This window comes from Saccostrea cucullata, unplaced genomic scaffold (genome assembly GCF_032062105.1).
Source record: "Saccostrea cucullata isolate Sc308-1 unplaced genomic scaffold, CSIRO_AGI_Scuc_v1 ctg14, whole genome shotgun sequence".
In the NCBI taxonomy this organism is placed as follows: domain Eukaryota; kingdom Metazoa; phylum Mollusca; class Bivalvia; order Ostreida; family Ostreidae; genus Saccostrea; species Saccostrea cuccullata.
Window position 1 is genome coordinate 1,093,813 of NW_026941090.1, and position 18,684 is coordinate 1,112,496.

An 18,684-nucleotide genomic window follows, 5' to 3' on the forward strand; every position below is an offset into this window, starting at 1 on the left:
GGATTCAGTAGTAGTCACTTTTGGAAATTTTTATATAATAACTTGCGACAACTGAAAAACCAGGGGCGTAGTATCAGGGGGGGCCTGGCCCCCCCACTTTTTTTCCCAACCTTACTTAGAATAGAATAGAATAGAATATTTATTCAATATTTATTCAACCAATTTGGGCCCACAATGGAGCATACAGAAAAGTGTCCAAAATCATCACTTACACTATAGGAAATGTTAATTCAAAGCCTGTTTGGCCCCCCGACTTTTAGAAATGTACCCAAAATGTAGTATAAGAATTGGTACTAAAAGTAGTTGAGACTGAAAAAAAGTTTACCCCCCCCCCCCCCCCCCCCCCCCCCCCCCCCACGAAATAAGATTTTCGACTTCGGGCAATTTTTTTTTTTTTTTTTTTGGTTGTCAACTTTTTCAGGTAAGTAAAAAATATAATTTTTTCTCTGCCTGGCCCCCCCACTTTCAAAAACGATGCTACGCCACTGAAAAACTGAATACTTAAATTTAATACAAAATGAATTGCAACTATTGCATATCCTTTTAATTAAAGTATTGTCTTTATTTTCGTTGTCACTCATGATGTAGTATATTTTAGCTGATTGTTTTCAATGAAGTTTTACTATTATTATTACTGAATCAGGTGAGCATTGTTGCCTATTGACCTAATTTTGAGATTTAGATTCTTCAGGATAATAAAACTTATAGAATGTTTCATAATGGAGAAATCAAAGTTATCGGGTCTGATTAGGGTTGACACTCGAAGTCGGAAGGTGCCTGTCCATAATCGTGGAGATGGGCGCGTTATAATTCGGATAGCATTGTACGAAACCGGTTTTAATTTTAGTGATTGGAACTCTTTTATGTTTGAAGATTAAAACGACTTCTCCGCGGGAACGTTGTGTAACAAAATTTTGTTGTGTAACATAAAGCATAGACATCTTCGATTTTATGTCTATGCATAAAGTTCTGTTATGTTAAATTGAATTATCAGAATACAAGACACAATAATGTTGGCAACTAGAAGAAGCAAAAGGAACCGTGTGCCGTCAGAAAGCGACGAGCTACAACGCCATAAGAGACTCAAGGTATATGTCTTTTTCTGCGCAATTGCAATCTTCGATCAAAAGTTCTGAAAGTTTTGGAACAACAGTTAAAAACAGTTACTCCATGAATTAATTTAAATAACAAAGAAGTTCAGTTCAGGTTATCATGATAATAGATTGGTAATTATTCAGCTCAATATGAAGTAATCATGATCATCCATGCCACACCGCACAAAAAAGTAGGGAACAGTTACCCAAACAATGGAAATAGTTAATAAAATATCTGTAAATAATTTTTTTATTTAATTAGCCCCTGCATGGTCACTGCGGTACTACTCTTTTGCAGGGCAAATTAATAACGTATCATATTTCACCAAAAGATATCATTTTGCCCTGCAAAAGTCAAAAGAGTATAGTACTGCAGTTACCGTGAAAGGGTCTGTTATAGAAATTAGAATTGATTTTTCTTCGAGAAAATATAACTTGATTTGCCTCAAACTGCATACAAACTGCGTCAAGATTTACGAAATGACGTCACATGAACAAGTGCATTGTGATCAGTGACTTGTTTATAACTTGAAATGTAGGATTTCACTAAGTTTAAAGACAAAACAGTATGCTGCAGTAAGTTTTGATGTAGTTTAATGGTTTTCTACGGGTTTATTATAATAGCAAATCACCTCATTCTGTGGTATTTTTGAGAATTGTTGGTTTTGTATGATGTCATATAGTTAAGTTTTCCCGTGCAAATTAGGCTCTGCCCCCTTTTCGTAACCTTACTGTGCTGCGTGCTTATCCTCAGTTCATTAAAAGAAAGAATAAAAGGAGAAAACAAAACAAAGCAAAGAAATCACTTCTTATGCATCTGGATCGAGATTCCACACATATCTCAGAAGTTTTCGACAAAATGGGAAATACTGGAGAAATTTATGTAAAGAAAGTATTACCTCAAATAAAAAGTCCTGTTTTTGTGGATGCAAACATTAGTTTTGTTGCATGGAGATCAATTAAATCTTTGTTTATATTTTTTTCATGTAAGTTGTTGTTATGTTTAAGCCACCATGTTGCTTTGGGCGGTAAAGAATTATTGGGAGTTTGGAATTTTTCACGTGGACTCATAAAATTTTCTTGGAAAAATTGTGCAAATTTCAACCCGAATTTCCTCCATTTGTACATGCTGTCTATGGAGCTCACATAGCGAGCGGTGCAAAGGTGCATTATTGCTAGTAAAAACGTTACTAGCATAATTGAACAAGTGCAACAATAAATTTTTGGCATACTCTGTTAGAAAATTTGTAACAGTATACTTATTTAAATAACCTTCATCGTTGAGGCAATGATGCAAATTAGAATTTAAAACCAGATTGAATTATTATAAGCTTTGCTCATGCTACTTTGGATTGATATAGGACAGAGTAAAATTGCTGTAGGCCTATTATGAATAGACAGTGTTTTCAGTTTCTAGTTATCCTGAATTTTACATTTGCAGAATGGAATGACATCTATAAAGAGGGAAACACAGCAGCCCCTGACATCGATACCACAAAACATACCCAGTATGCCAATTGTCCCTAAGCAGGAAATGTCAAAGGTCAAGGAGGAGGAAATCTCCAGCAGTGAGGTAAAGGAAGCAGAGAAGAGAGAGTTGTGAACTTATCAGTAGAATTAGTGACAAGTGTTAACATCAATAAAGTGAAATCAACAAAAGTTCATTCTAATATTGCTACAATATCTTTCAGGATATTCAATCTATGTAGTAATTGGTAACAGAATGTTAACCAAACATCAACAATTTTTGCTAAAAAAATGTGATTGAAGATCTGGAGATAATAAAAAATACAACTGTAGTCTAAATGTTTTCAAATGAAAAAAAAATTCATTTGTATATGCGTTTATTTTTATTGGATTAAAATTTCCATTAGTTGGCATTTTAGCTTTTTGAGAGATTTAAATTATCATGGGAAATTCAGAGTAATACATAATTACACATTTTCTTTGCTATACTTGATGTAGGATGATGATGAGGAGGAGTGGGATTTAGAGAAGAGAAGACAGAGAAACATACAGGACAATGCAGAAATCTTCTCCAGATTAGGATTTCAGCAGGTATAACAATGTAGAATTTTCTTATTTAAAACGCAGATTTGCTTAGGTACTGTAAATACATGTAAGAAATATTTCTTTTGGGGTTAATTAATTTAGTTTATTTCATCATGAATAATAATCAATAACATTAAATTCTACATAAAATATTTATCATTAAAAGTGTAGAGAAATACATCCCCCTTGACACCTGACTTTTTCCCCCAAATATTATTGTAGTTCACAAAGTCAGAAGTTAAGAAGTAAACTCGAGACAAATCTGATATTCACAGACTAGTGAAGACAATCTCTAACCACAACCCCCACCCCCACCCCCACCCGTTCAACCCCCCAAAAAGCAGGACTAAAGTTTATTACCGTATAATCCCTATTAACCGCCCCTGCCCCTATAAGCGCCCCCTTAGATTTTTTTTCAATTGTCAGGAAATAAGGGCCCTCTGTACAGTGATTAAAGTCAACTAGAATCGTATAAAAAATTGAAGAAAGTGAAAAGAAACTTGTGTATTATCCAACTTCTCAATGGAAAATGAATAATTTAGCATAATTTGGGTGAATTATCTTCACTTTAAGTAAAGTTAGACATTATTTTAGTGGTTGCTATTTTTTTTTTTTTGAAAGATTTTGAGAAGTTAAAATATGACATTAAATATTAAAAAGAGAATGCCAAAATAACCACCCCCTTTTTGCAATTTTCTTAGCGCCAGGGGCGGTTAATAGGGATTATACGGTAATACTTACTTTTAGTGGATGATCTTCAGTTATTTAGGACCACATATTATGATAACTAGGAGATTATGTCTGATTAATTTATATGAGAACTTTTTATTATATTATACATATTATATTATTCTTGGACTAGCCTATTGTTATGTTATAAAAAAAAATTGTTATTTCAGGCTAAAGTGGAGTTACAGATGTCCTCTAAAAAATACAAACCAAAGCCTGCTACAAAGAGGTATTTTATATGACTTTTTAACTTGATTCTTGTACTAAGAAAAAATGCACTTCATTTTGATAATTGAAATTGATAAATTGATTGGAAAAGCAATTTTGTTCCATGTATCATATAGGATAAATTATTTTAGTAATAAAAAATTGGGGGGGGGGGTACCAATTTTATTTAATTTGGAAAGTTCTACTGAAAGAAGTTCTGTATTGAATAACTCAAAATCACCATGAAAATTTCAAAAGTAAAAACAAATTTAACTTTCAAGAAAGATAATATGAATTTGTACCTTGCTGTTTAAAAGATGTCCATAACCTTTAATTTGAGTGTTAAGGCTGAGTATTAACCTGTTAGTGTTATAACCTTGTACAGGATGAAGGTTCCTAAACCAGTGTTACCCAGTAGGAGGAGCCAGCGGTTACAGAGAATTGACCCTGATGGCCAGCCACTCCCAGAACTTCCTGTTGTCGAAACTCCAGTGTTTGAACATGTATGAACAATTTTATGTTTTATATATAAAAGAGAAATCCTTTAAGAAATTCAAAGATACAGACATCATACAGTTAAGGTTTGATTTTCATAAACATTTTTGAAAAAGAAAATACATGTTCATGAATTGAATTTAATATATTTGAATATAGATGTTACACTCATCTGTTTAATATTGAATATTTCTTTATTCCCTTTGTGTGCCTTTTCCTTCCATATTCATAATTCTGAAAAATGTGTTAAATTTCTTTTTTTTCATAATTCCCAAGAAAATTCTGTATGCTAATTCTGCTTCCTATTTATTTTCTAGGCCAGAAAACCCTCGGGCCCCTTGTCTATGGTGGATGCCTTATTTACAGGTAACCCAAAGGAGGACCATGACCTGCTTATGTCTTGTCTTGATGACATTAAGGTGAAGGTCAGCTGTAAAAGGGAGGATAACTCTCCCCTAACAAGGTTTGTTTGTTATATTTTACCAATCAAAAAGGCTTAATGAGACATACAGAGAAAAGAATATGATTTGAATTAGAGGATAAATACCAGGTGAATTTATATATATCATTTTCAATATTTGTTAACTTGACCATTTTGAAAGCTTTTGTAAATATCAAAGGTGTTTTAAATAAATTGGCATGCACACACTGGAAAACCATAGAGAAACAGTCTAATCTAGAAATGTTTTGAAATCACTCACCTTAAGAGTTGTACATAAATATTTGTACTAGGGACAAGATGCTGTAAAAAGTGGCATAGTGAAATTCTTTTCAGAAACATATCTCCAAGAGCAACATAGTAAGTATTACATTTATGCTTACAGTTTTGTCAAAGATTTAAACAAGCTGAGGTTGCATGGAGACGGAGTGTCTAAGGTTGTGCCAGACAGAATCTTCTCTCTTGCTATACATCCTGTAGAAAGTCGTACCTTAGTGATGGCAGGGGACAAATGGGGGAAGCTGGGATTCTGGGATGTGGTAGGCATTAATATACACTCCAGTATGATATACAGTCAATATATCAATTTTGTAACAAATTTTTGAGGAAGGGCTATTCCAGAAAAAAATGTATGGGGGGGTTGGAAGGCACTTTTATTTTTACCCCACCACCCATTCATTTTTAATTGCTTTCTCCCCCACCACCCATCAAATTAAATATGCTTTAAATACAACCACCCATCTAAATTAAAATAATTTTTTGCAAGATCTTTGTTTTCAGTTATGTATATCGGTATATACAATAAAATTTTATGTACCAGTACTTTTTTCAAGCATTTGCACTTTAATTATGCGACTTGAAATGAGTGTTCAGATTTTGGTACTTTTTTCAAGCATTTGCACTTTATGTGACTTGAAATGAGTGTTCGTTTTTTGGATCTATCCAAACCAGGACCTCGTTTAAAAAGGAAAAAACTTAATAAATATGATGAAAATCGAAATGTTATGCACAAAACTTTCTTTTTTTTCCCCATTACTTTGAAAAAGGTTAATATTAATCTGTTTGAAAAGAATTTAGAAAGTTTTTTTAATATGCATATACATTTTAACAGAAACAACAGATTTGTAAGATTTTACATTCAACTAAATCTTTAGTTCAAGTCCAAAGTTCTTTTGAAAAACAGGCCACAGGGTTCCTGCTATAGCCTATAGGTTAAAAAATGTATCCCTTTAGGTCTGTCATACATACCACTGAAAGTGGTATAATAATGATTTTTATATATCTGTTTTGACGCTTGACTTTGTAATGTGTAAAGTTCAAGTAAAACTAAGACATGTTAACATGCACTAGTAGATATGATATTCCTATAATGAATTAAAGCCAATCCTTAAGAGTTGCATGTTAATTTTTTTTTTCATTTCTCTTTTTTTTTGGGGGGGGGGGCACTAAAGTTATGTAGGGCATTGTCTATAATAGAGAGAAATATTAAAAAAAAACAACGAAGTGTTGATCCCACCTACAAGTAACAACCAAAGGTACTTGTTTCTTGAAATATTTAAAAAAAAAATTCTTTTGTATATAATGAGTTAAAAATAAATTCGAGATAACACCCAACAGGTTAAGGACTGGTATGTACTGGACATATTATATTGTTACAAACTCATATATCAACATCATTTGACTCCGTATTTGGTATAAAGTAAAATATTCGACTTGCAAAGTTCATAACAATGCTCTTGAATGTTCATTATCAGATACGTTTTTTTTTTTCTTTCGGTTTAAAAGAAAACGATCTCTGATTATTTGTCATATCATTCAATTTACCAATATAATCACGTTTTATTAAACTGCTGGAAAGAAACTTGAACACAGCCAGGGTCCAGAACACAAAGAATCCGTGTCCCAATCCTCCACTGTCATTCCAGTCATGACACCACATGCTTTTATAATTATCTGCCCTTGCTTCCGGTTTGTTCGATTCTACTTTCACTTTCAATGTAAACACAGTTTTACAACTGTTCAGGACGAGTTTATTATTTTTTTAAAATAAATATCAAGATTTACCGGTTTATACAAAATGAAATGAAAGAAATTTGTGAGGGTAAGTGCAACCACCCATCTAAAAATATATCGGATGAGGACAACCACCCATACAAATTTAATTGCTACAGTCCCCATTACCCATACAAAAATATATGAACTGCCGTCCAACCCTCCCATACATTTTTTTCTGGAATAGCCCGAACTGAAAACCTTTTCACTTTGCTTATTGGGTAAAGGTGACACTTTTCAATTTTTAAACCACTGTTTTCAAAATACATTTGAATTTTGTTCATGAGAATTTACATCTGAATTAGGTGCGAGATAAATCGGACGAAACAGATGGTATAGTTGTTTACCACCCTCATTCTCGACCAATCAACGATCTTCGAGTCTCTCCTTACAATCATCAACAAATCATCTCGGCCAGCTACGACGGAACTTCTCGATGCTGTGATCTTCAGAAGGCTGTGTTTGATGAGGTAGGTCTTAAATTGAGTTGTATCTTATTATGTTCCCCAAACGGAGTTTGGGAACATATTGTTTTTACTCTGTTTCTTATTATGTTCCCCAAACGGAGTTTGGGAACATATTGTTTTTACTCTGTTTCTTATTATTATGTTCCCCAAACGAAGTTGGGGAACATATTGTTTTTACTCGGTTTTTTATTATTATTATTTTTCTTCTTCTTCCTGGGTACTTTTTTGTCCGCGAGTGATCTTGTAAACTGTTCATCCGAAGTAGGTAAAACCTTTATAGGGTTAGTAGACATGTTATGTAGATTTGCGGAATCAAGGTCATTTTCCGCGCACGTGCTTGCAAGAGCGTGCACGTGCAACACGTGAAATGACCAGTATAATAGATATAGCCGTAACTTTTCTATTTTTTGACTATATGCTTTGAAACTCATAATATAAGTTTATATTAGTTGTATATGCGTAATGACATGTTCCTCGCGCACGTGCTTGCAAGAGCGCGCACGTGCAACACGTGAAATGACTAATATAATAGATATAGCCGCAACTTTTCTATTTCTTGATGAAATGCTTTGAAACTCATAATATAAGGATATATTAGTAGTATAGACATGATGACATGGTCAAAATAGCAAGATCTCACGCGCATGCACGTGCGCTTCGCTCTGATTGGCTGAAACTAAAGTCTCAATATTTTTCATGTTTCTTGTAATAATATTTTGAAATTTTGAACAAAGTCTTAAATTATGAAGATCTACAGCATGATATAAAAAAATTTTCATGAAAGCATGCGCATGCGTGTGTGCTGCAATCTGATTGGCTGAAACTTTAAATGGCTATATCTCCTTTGTTTTTTGACGAAATGCTTTGAAATTTAAAACATAGTCATGCAGTAGGATATCCTACAATACGATATAGAAAGAAAATCATTAAATCACGCGCATGCACGTGTGCTGCAATTTGATTGGCTGAAACTTTAAATGGCTATATTTATTTTGTTTTTTGACGAAATGTTTGGAATTTTAAATATAGTCATTCATTAAGATATCCTTCAATACGATTAAGATAAAAAATTCATGAAATCACGCGCATGCATGTGTGCTGCAATCTGATTGGCTGAAACTTCAAATGGCTATAACTCCCTTGTTTTTTAACCAAACAGGATTGGATTCAGAACATAGATAAATATAAGGGACTCCTACAAGAAGGTGTGTTCATCATGCACTTGCTTGCACGTGCGTGCACGTGAAATGAGTAAAATTAAAAATACACTCGAATGAATGTATTTTTTAATACTTTTGGATAACATCTTTGATATCAAGTATATTAAAATATATAGATAGTGTAGACAAGATAATATGGCCGTTACGTACATGAACACGCGTACAATGCTTAAATTTAAATATATTTTGTATTCTTCTGGGAAGACCTTGATAAGTTTAAATTCCATTAAGTATTTCTTATTTAATAGAGATTACAGGGAATATGGCACCAAAAGGGAGTTGGGGAGCGTTTGGGGAACATCTGTAACGGTCCCCGTTACAATTAGCACTAGTTATTCTTTTTTCTTCTTATTTCTTCTCCGGACTTTTTTTGTCCGCGAGTGTTCTCAGAAACTGTTCACCCAACTGAGCTAAAACCTTTTTAGGGTTAATAGATGTGTAGTGTAGGTGTGCGGAACGAAGGTCATTTTGCGCGCATACGCGTGCACGTGCGTGCGCGTGATATGAGTGAAATGACTGATATACTTAATATGGCTATAACTTTTACATTTTTTAATGAAATGATTTGAAACTCATTATATATAGATATATTAATAGTGTAGATAATGTGACACTGTCAAATTAGCACAAACTCACGCGCATGCACGTGCGCTTTGATCTGATTGGCTGAAACAAAAATTTCAATATCTTCTCTGTTTTTTGACGAAATGCTTTGAAATTTAAAACGTAGGCATGCTTTAGGATATCCTACAATATGGTATATAAGAATTTTCATCAAATCACGCGCATGCACGTGCGCTGCAATCTGATTGGCTCAAACTTTAAATGCCTATTACTCCCATGTTTTTCAACCAAACAGCACGGGATTTAGAACATAGACAAACATCATGGACTCCTAGAAGAAGGTATGGTCATCATGAACATGCTTGCACGTGCATGAACGTGTCCTTCGCTCTGTTTGGCTGAAACAAAAATCTCAATATCTTTTTTTGTTTTTTGACGAAATGCTTTGAAATTTGAAACATAGGCATGCTTTAGGATATCCTACAATATGATATATAATAATTTTCATCAAATCACGCGCATGCACGTGCGCTGCAATCTGATTGGCTGAAATTTTAAATGGCTATAACTCCCTTATTTTTCAACCAAACAGGATGGGATTCAGAACATAAATAGATATTATAAACTCCTACAACAGGGAATGGTCATCATGCACATGCATGCACGTGCGTGCACGTGAAATGAGTAAAATTCCAAATACACTAGATTAAACATATTTTTGGATTAAATGCTATAACATTTAGTATATTAAAATATATCAATATTGTAGACAAGATGATATGGTCATTACGCACATGCATTCAAATGCGCGTGCGTGCAATGCTGAAATTGAATACTTCTGGTAAAACTTAGTTACAGTCTTAAATGTATCGCGTTTGTCTTATTCAATGAAGCTTACAGGGAATAAGGCACCAAAAGGGAGTTGGAGAGCGTTTGGGGAACATCTGTAACGGTTCCCGTTACAATTAGCCCTAGTTATTATTATTATTATTTTTTTTCTTATTTCTTCTCCGGTACTTTTTTTGTCCACGAGTGTTCTCAGAAACTGTTCACCCAACTGAGCTAAAACCTTTTTAGGGTTAATAGGTGTGTAGTGTAGGTGTGCGGAACGAAGGTCATTTTGCGCGCACACGCATGCACGTGCGTGCGCGTGAAATGAGTGAATTGACTGATATACTTAATATAGCTATTACTTTTACATTTTTTTATGAAATGATTTGAAACTCATCATATAAAGATATATTAATACTGTAGATAATGTGACACTGTCAAATTAGCACGAACTCACGCGCATGCACGTGCGCTTCGCTCTGATTGGCTGAAACAAAAAGCTCAATATCTTTTCTGTTTTTTGACAAAATGCTATGAAATTTAAAACATAGGCATACTTTAGGATGCACTACAATATGATATATAACAATTGTCATGTAAACACGCGCATGCACGTGCACTGCAATCTGATTGGCTTAAACTTTAAATGGCTATAACTCCTTTGTTTTTCAACCAAACAGTATGGGATTTAGAACATAGACAGACATAATGGACTCCTACAAGGTGGTGTAATTGTCATGCACATGCATGCACGTGCGTGCACGTGTGCTTTGCTGTGATTGGCTGAAACAAAAATCGCAATATCTTTTTTAATTTTTGACGAAATGCTTTGAAATTTTAAACATAGTCATGTATTAGGATTACCTACAATATGATATATAACAGTTGTCGTAAAAACATGCGCATGCACGTGCGCTGCAATCTGATTGGCTTAAACTTTAAATGGCTATAACTCCCTTGTTTTTCAACCAAACAGGATGGGATTTAGAACATAGACAGACATAATAGACTCCAACAAGATGGTATGGTCGTCATGCACGTGCGTGCACGTGTTCTTCACTCTGATTGGCTGAAACAAAAATCTCAATATCTTTTCCGTTTTTAGACGAAATGCTTTGAAATTTAAAATATAAGCATACAATAGGATGTCCTACAATATGATATATAAAAATTGTCATTAAATCACACGCATGCACGTGCGCTGAAATCTGATTGGCTTAAACTTTAAATGGTTATAACTTCCTTGGTTTTCAAAGAAATAGGATGGTATTTAGAATATTGATAGACATAATGATCCCCTACAAGAAGGTATGGTCATCATGCACATGCTTGACCGTGTGTGCACGTGAAATGAGTAAAATTAAAATATGCTTGAATAAGTGTATTTTTTAATACTTCTGGATTAAATGCTTTGATATTAAGTCTCTTTGAATATATATACATAGTGTTGAAAAGATGATAGATCATAACCCATATGCATTCACATGAACTCGCATGTCATGCTTAAATTTAAATATATTTTGTAGTCTTCTGGGAAAACGTTGTTTAAGTCTAAATTGCACAAAGTATGTCTTATCTAATAGAGCTGAAAGAAATATGGCACCAAAAGGGAGTTGGGGAGCGTTTGGGGAACATCTGTAACGGTCCCCGTTACAATTAGCCCTAGTTGATTTTGAAATGCAGAGTGAAGAATGTTTTTTCATGCTTAAGGTATATTCATCAATATTGATTTTCTAGTATCTTATTTTTTATGTGTCCTGTAACAAATTTGCAAATTAATTTTACAGGTGTACGTGACAGATGAAGATGACGACAATCTTTTGAAGAATTTTGACTTTGTTTCTGCGGACACTCTTGTTTATTCCCAGCAGGATGGCACTGTTGCTTTTGTGGACAGAAGAACCCCTGGGTAAGAAATAGTCATAGATATTCACATTTAAGAAAAAAGAGGCAGATACATGTATTTCAGAAGCTCTATACTTGGTACATGTTAATATACTGTAAATGTGTTATTTTTTCCAATTTAAAAAAAAAAAAACATTGTCTTATTTTAATGTCCATAGTTGATGAAATGTGAAAGCTTACATGTGTTCAAAACAATCATGATTAGATGTGAATACAAGACAGAATAGATTTGTTTATTTTATATATTTTATTCTACAGGACAAATGCAGAGCATGTATACTCTCTCCATCACAAGTCCTTACGTACTGTGTCTGTACATCCCCTGAACAACCATGTTATCCTCACGGGCAGCACTGACTGGTCAGTTGACGTCATTGTAAACTATTCTATATTTAGTGTCAGATCATCAAATTACATGTGTACCTCCCTCTGTTACATCTTATCCAGTTTCTCTACTTAGTTTATGGATTAAGAAATCATAAACTTTAAAGAATAGTATGTTCATTAATCCTCATTTTTTTATAGAAACCACATCTTGTTCTTGAATATAGTTATTGTCTTGAATTATGCAAGAAGAGTTACTATTCTTTATGACATTACAGCACGGCGAAGATATGGGACATGAGGAATCTGAAGACAGGAGGGAAGTCCAATAAATGGCTGGACGAGATTGGTCACAGTAAGAATGTTTACAGTGCCTACTTCTCACCAATCACTGGGAAGTACATACTGACCACATCACTGGACGGTACCCTCAAGTAAGGAAATAGAATTCTTAACAAATCAATATTCATTTGATAAATTATAACATTTATAGAAACAGAAATTAAAAATTACATGAAAGCATTTGAATTTTTTTTAATAATTATTAGTCATTAGTTTACTAACTACAACTTAAGTGTCAGAACTAAGAAAAATTATAGTCAAGTTTAACAATTTTTCTCCATGTTTATGAAATACATGGTAAAATGTTAATTAATGGAAGTTATTAATTATTTAAAAATGGTAAAGAATCCGCTTCAATTTCAGATAGACATTCTTAGTTTCCAAGATATATGATGAAAGAAATGGGCAAGTCTTTCCTGATCTTCATTGGAAAACTGTTCTATTAAATTTTTGATCCTTGATTTTCAGTGTAGTGGAATGTTCAGACTCATGGTCTGGAAAACTGGGAAAGAGAAAAGTTATCAGGTATTTAAATAATTAGCTCTGTAGGAAAAGGTGTCTGTAGTATCTCAATATAACTGACCTTCTGTCGTTAACTTTTTTTTCTTCAAATTTCTACTTTTCTGATGATTTTAGTCCAATTTCAAAAAGAAATGACACATAAAGAATCTGAACTAAAATCTTTTTTCTGTTTATTGTTATTGCCATGGTTTCAAGTCCAAGTGCTATTTTTTCTATGATTATAAGTACAAATAAGTGAAGAAACAGTCTTATCAGAGACATTTTGGTTTTAATTATTAAAAATAAATCTGCTGAACAATATCTTGATTCCAACAACTTGAGAAAGGTTGCCAAAAATGCACCAGGTGGTTAAAGCCGCTTAATCCGAAACAGGCACATATTATCTTACACAATAGAAGTACGTCATTGCATAGATAATATATAAAAATAAATTATAAGATTGATTTAATAGTTTACTACAACAGTTCTTACATGGAAAACGGAGATCAAAAACCTTACTGACAAACAGAAGTTCCTGATGGGAAGTTAAGATCTGTTGTGAAGTCACCTTTGAAAAAAAATAAATTTATCGTTTATACATGTATCTAATTATAAAGATAATTCAAACCTGAGTATTTTTAGCTCACCTCAACGAAGTTGGGGGAGCTTATGTAATACCCTCGGCGTCCCCGTCGGCGTCGGTGTCGGCGTCCCAGGTTAAGTTTTTTGGAGCAGTTTTCTTTTAAAGTACTTCTGTGACCTATATTGATTAGACATGCTTGGAAGATGTTTCTAGTGTGTTTCATTGTACCAGTCAAAGTTTCAGATGCTGCAATTTCAGCAAAGGAAACCAGGTTAAGGTTTTTGGAGCAGGTTAACATTTTTGGTGCAGTTTTTGGTGTTGGTGTCATTTCCAAGGAACTATAAGCCCTATGTTGACCAAACTTTCATGGATGATACATCTAAGGATGCACGCTACCAGGCTTGCTTCGGATGCTGAATCTGACCTACATTTTCCAGTTGAGTGAACAGGTTAAAGTTTTGGTGCAGGTCTCATTTCCAAGTAACTATGAGCACTATAATGACCAAACTTGCATGGATGATAAATCTAAGGATGCACACTACCAGGCTTGCTTTGGATGCTGAATCTGACCTACATTTTCCGGTTGAGTGAACAGGTTAAAGTTTTGGTGCAGGTCTCATTTCCAAGTAGCTATGAGCACTATAATGACCAAACTTGCGTGGATGATACATCTAAGGACGCATACTACCAGGCTTGCTTCGGATGCTGAATCTGACCTACATTTTCCAGTTGAGTGAACAGGTTAAAGTTTTTGGTGCAGGTCTCATTTCCAAGATACTATGAGCACTATAATGACCAAACTTGCAGGTTTCATACATCTTATGATGCATACTACCAGGCTTGCTTCAAATGCTGAATCTGACCTACATTTTCCAGTTGAGTGAACAGGTTAAAGTTTTTGGTGCAGGTCTCATTTCCAAGATACTTTGAGCCCTATTTTGACCGAATTTGCATGGATGGTACATCGAAGGATGCATGCTACCAGACTTACTTCGGATGCTGAATCTGACCTACATTTTCCGGTTGAGTGAACAGGTTAAAGTTTTTGGTGCAGGTTTCATTTCCAAGTAACTATGAGCCCTATAATGACCAAACTTGCATGGATGATGCATATTAGGATGCACACTAATGGACTTGCTTTGGATGCTGAATTAGACATACATTTTTCAGATAATGGACCAGGTAAAAGTTATGGGTGAAGGTCTACTACCAAAAAACTATAAGGCTTATATAACATTGTGTAAACCAAACTTGCACAAATGATGCATCAAGGGATGAAAACTCTCAAATTTGCTTCAGATGATGGATTTTAATTACATTTTCATGAAAAAGAACTAGTTTGAAGTTTTTATATAGCTCTATTCCAAAGTAAATCAAAATTGCATAAATATTTTCATTTTGGAATGTACACTTTTTGTTGGTTTATTGTGTGACTTTGCCTTACTTAAAGACAACATTCGTTGAGGGGAGCTCTGTAATCTCTGATTACCTATGTTTTCTATTAGTAGAAGCCTAAATCATAATATTTTTTTTTAAATCAAGAAATTAATTGAATATAATCCAAAGTAATTTTTATATTAATATGCATATTTAAAGAATAAAGGAAAATCAGATATTTTTAAAGATATTTTTAAGGAAGTTTAGTGACGAAGGCTAAAATATTGTCTGTGTACAGGTACATGTATAAGTATTTGTGAAAAAAATGCTCGGGTTTGTTCTTCATGAGATAAACATGTACGCGATAAAGTTAATTTTTTGAAGGTGATTTCACGCCATATCAACATAGGATTATTTTTTGTGTGACCTAACAAAAATTATTTTTTTAACTTTTGAATTTAGATATCTTTTAAAAGAAAAAGACTTTAGGGATATAATTTGACAAAAGTTGAAACAATTTATGGACAATTATTTTTCAAGAAGAAAAACGAATATATTTTTTCGCGATTAGAATCGGACCTAGTGGCTTTAATATTAATAAATAAATCAATCAACGTTTTAGGCCATAACAATTATAAATCGCTAGATTCTCATCCGAATTTTTTTTAAAAATCGAGGCGGGCGGGCGGCTTTTATTTTATATTTTTTATTATTTCTATTTTGCAGATTTTTTATTGACCTGGTCAATTGGTGTAATTTTATCTACAATACCCGAATAAAAGTCATAGTAAAGGTTCAATTATCTCTTACTTCACATCATCGCCAATCTTTTTCAACCAATGACCCTTGTTTAAAATATATACGCATGTATTACAGCAATTACCATCTTTTCAGCTGTCAAAATCATGTCGACTTTCACGGGATATAAAACGAAAGTAGAATGGTAGATGAATACCGATCCTGAATTAAGACGAAGAAAAACAGAATTAAAAAAAATCGAGGCGGGGTATAAAATCGGGGCGGGCGGGGATGAGAATCGAGGAATATTTTTATTATGGCCATAATAATAATAATTTGCTTTGAAAGAATCTGAAATCGTGCAAGAAACTTTAACAATAGAAAGTGAAAAATTTAACGAGACAGTTTAAGGGAAACCTGCTTTTTCCATTGCAGTAATGAAGTCTGAAATATTTTAACTAGTTTTTACTAAATACGCACAACAAATCTTTTTAAAAAAGATTTTTTGTGTGTATTTGCATCCATGAGTGAGTACACAAATAGCATATAAATGTAAGATTTCTTTGTTTTTGATTTTAGACACAATAACCACGTAGGAAGATGGCTGACTCCATTTCGGGCATCATGGCATCCATTACGTGAAGATGTGTTTGTGGTGGGAAGTATGGAGAGACCTAGACAGGTAAACAGATAGACTAAACTTGTACTGACTAAAGTAGACACAGAGGAAGTACCACTAGGTATGAACTGACAAAAGTAGACTTCTACTAGACATATACTGCTAGAGTAGACAAAGTACCACACGACAAGTACTACTGTAGATTGTAAATATACGTGGGGGCTTAATTATCATGTAATATGAGAAGCACCACATGCGAAATAAAATTACTCGCCTTTATTTTTATGCTGATAAAATTTATGTAAAATATCTAGACCAACCGTCCATTTGTGTATTATTATCCTCGCGATTTAATGTCGAAGAGTCCATTCGTAACAAGTACCCGCGAAAAATAAGGAATCTACAGTACCTAAAGTTGACTTGGTAACACTAGACATGTACCAAGTAAAGCAACTTTTCTAACCATTGATACCTTAAACTTCAACTCGTTTATATAAAATAAATGATAGATATAATGGAAAATGTCTCTATATTTTCACATATTTTGTAGATACAAGTGTATGACAGCAAGGGTAAGATCCTACGTAACCTTACGGACCCTGACTGTTTGGGATCAGTCTGTTCCCTCAATGTATTCCACCCGACACGAAATGTGCTAGTGGGAGGTAACTCTAGCGGCAGGTTGCATGTGTTCATGTAGAACTTGGCCAGCAACAAATATTGATGGAAAGCGATTTCATTTTATTGAAAAATGTGTGGAATTCAGTGGTTTGATGAGAGGAAACTTGTCAAGATAATCAAACTGCTCTAGTTTAGTTAAGAGCAAAAGGATTATTTTATAAACTGACTGTTGGACAGACATATTTAAAGAAAGCTTTATGATTGATATTTTAAAGAGAACTGCAAAAAATGTTTTTCTGTGTAGTACATGCTTATAAGTAAGTGTGACTTTTTTTTCTGTTTTCAAGCATATTCAAATATATATACAGCATATGCATTATCATATTTTAAAATTCCTTTAAAGACAAATGGTTTTAAAAATTTTCTCTTTTGAACAGTCATTTTATTGCTGTACCTTTTATTGTTCTATACTGATGCATGTTATGTCTGTTTTACACAATTATTGTGTTTAAATGAGATGGAAAACAAGAATTACACCAAAAGAAAAACTGAAAATTTAGCATGCTAACTGTAGAAAGTAATTTTTTGTTATCTTTATAAAGCTGTATGCATTTTGAATGTTGATGCATTCATTTTTTTGCGCATCCTGTAATTAGTTTAATTTTTGACTGTTAAAAGCATTAGTTAGAAACAGTTAGTAGTTAGTATTAGTAGATATTATTAACATTGTCAGCTCATTATACCAGTTTAAGATTTTCTGTGTGTTCAAAAACAGAATGTGTTCAAAGCCAGAAAGTGTTCAAAAACAGAAAGTGTTCAAAGACAGAAAATGTCGAAGTTCATATTGTATTTATCCTAATAAAAAATCTCAAGAAGTTCTCTCTTTATATAAAGATATTCCAGTAATAGAACACTATTTCATGCTTGTGTAATATCTTTTTTTTTCTCTATTTCTTATAAGGAATATCTTTCACTTAAAATAGGGATTAGTCCTGACAATACTATGACTACTGATGTAGAATGTGATTTGTACATTGTTCATAGATATGAAGAATGATTCCATTGAGAAATGGAGGCATCATTTCTAATGCTTGTTTTCTTATGTCAACATCAACAAAACTCAGTTGAGATGGAATAATGATCAGAGATTGCAGGAAACCATGTTAGGTGTCAGTTTTCCTTGTCTTACTCTCTACATAAAAGTATGAGGAATCTTGGAAAAGTTTGGTCAAGACAAAACATGCACAACTTTGCTCAATTATTGTTAAAATAAGGCAATGAAGAATGCAAATTAAAAAGAGACTTAGGATAGAAAAAACAGTGGTAGAATTATCAGAAGAATGATTCTAGGTCATTGGACCTCTTGCTATGAATTGAATTAAAAAAAAAAATAGTTGTATACAATGTATAGCATATCTATACAAGAATTCAAAAGACTCCTTTTTGATTAGTTTAGTGAGGGAGTCAATCACTGTCATGTTTAAAAAAGATTGTCAACCTCCTTCATGAGGAGATGACCCACTT

General features: G+C 33.5%; 1 protein-coding gene across 1 annotated transcript; it reads left to right on the top strand.

Moving 5' to 3' along the window:
* The first annotated feature begins 966 nt into the window (after positions 1-966).
* On the top strand, positions 967-18,083 carry LOC134257082 (WD repeat-containing protein 76-like). The gene is made up of 14 exons (XM_062739725.1): positions 967-1,088; positions 2,536-2,667; positions 3,060-3,152; positions 4,046-4,104; positions 4,468-4,585; positions 4,895-5,040; positions 5,402-5,555; positions 7,374-7,538; positions 11,938-12,059; positions 12,314-12,415; positions 12,658-12,813; positions 13,190-13,246; positions 16,500-16,602; positions 17,090-18,083. Exons 1-14 carry the CDS (start codon positions 1,011-1,013, stop codon positions 17,237-17,239), a joined length of 1,635 nt encoding a protein of 544 aa, XP_062595709.1. The 5' UTR covers positions 967-1,010; the 3' UTR covers positions 17,240-18,083.
* The last annotated feature ends 601 nt before the right edge of the window (positions 18,084-18,684 follow it).

What these genes read in the sequence shown, in the direction of transcription:
- LOC134257082 (XM_062739725.1), top strand. Translation starts at nt 1,011, where the DNA reads ATGTTGGCAACTAGAAGAAGCAAAAGGAACCGTGTGCCGTCAGAAAGC. An exon ending in AACGCCATAAGAGACTCAAG is followed by an intron (nt 1,089 to 2,535) that starts GTATATGTCTTT and finishes TTACATTTGCAG; the next exon opens with AATGGAATGACATCTATAAA. An exon ending in GTATGGAGAGACCTAGACAG is followed by an intron (nt 16,603 to 17,089) that starts GTAAACAGATAG and finishes CATATTTTGTAG; the next exon opens with ATACAAGTGTATGACAGCAA.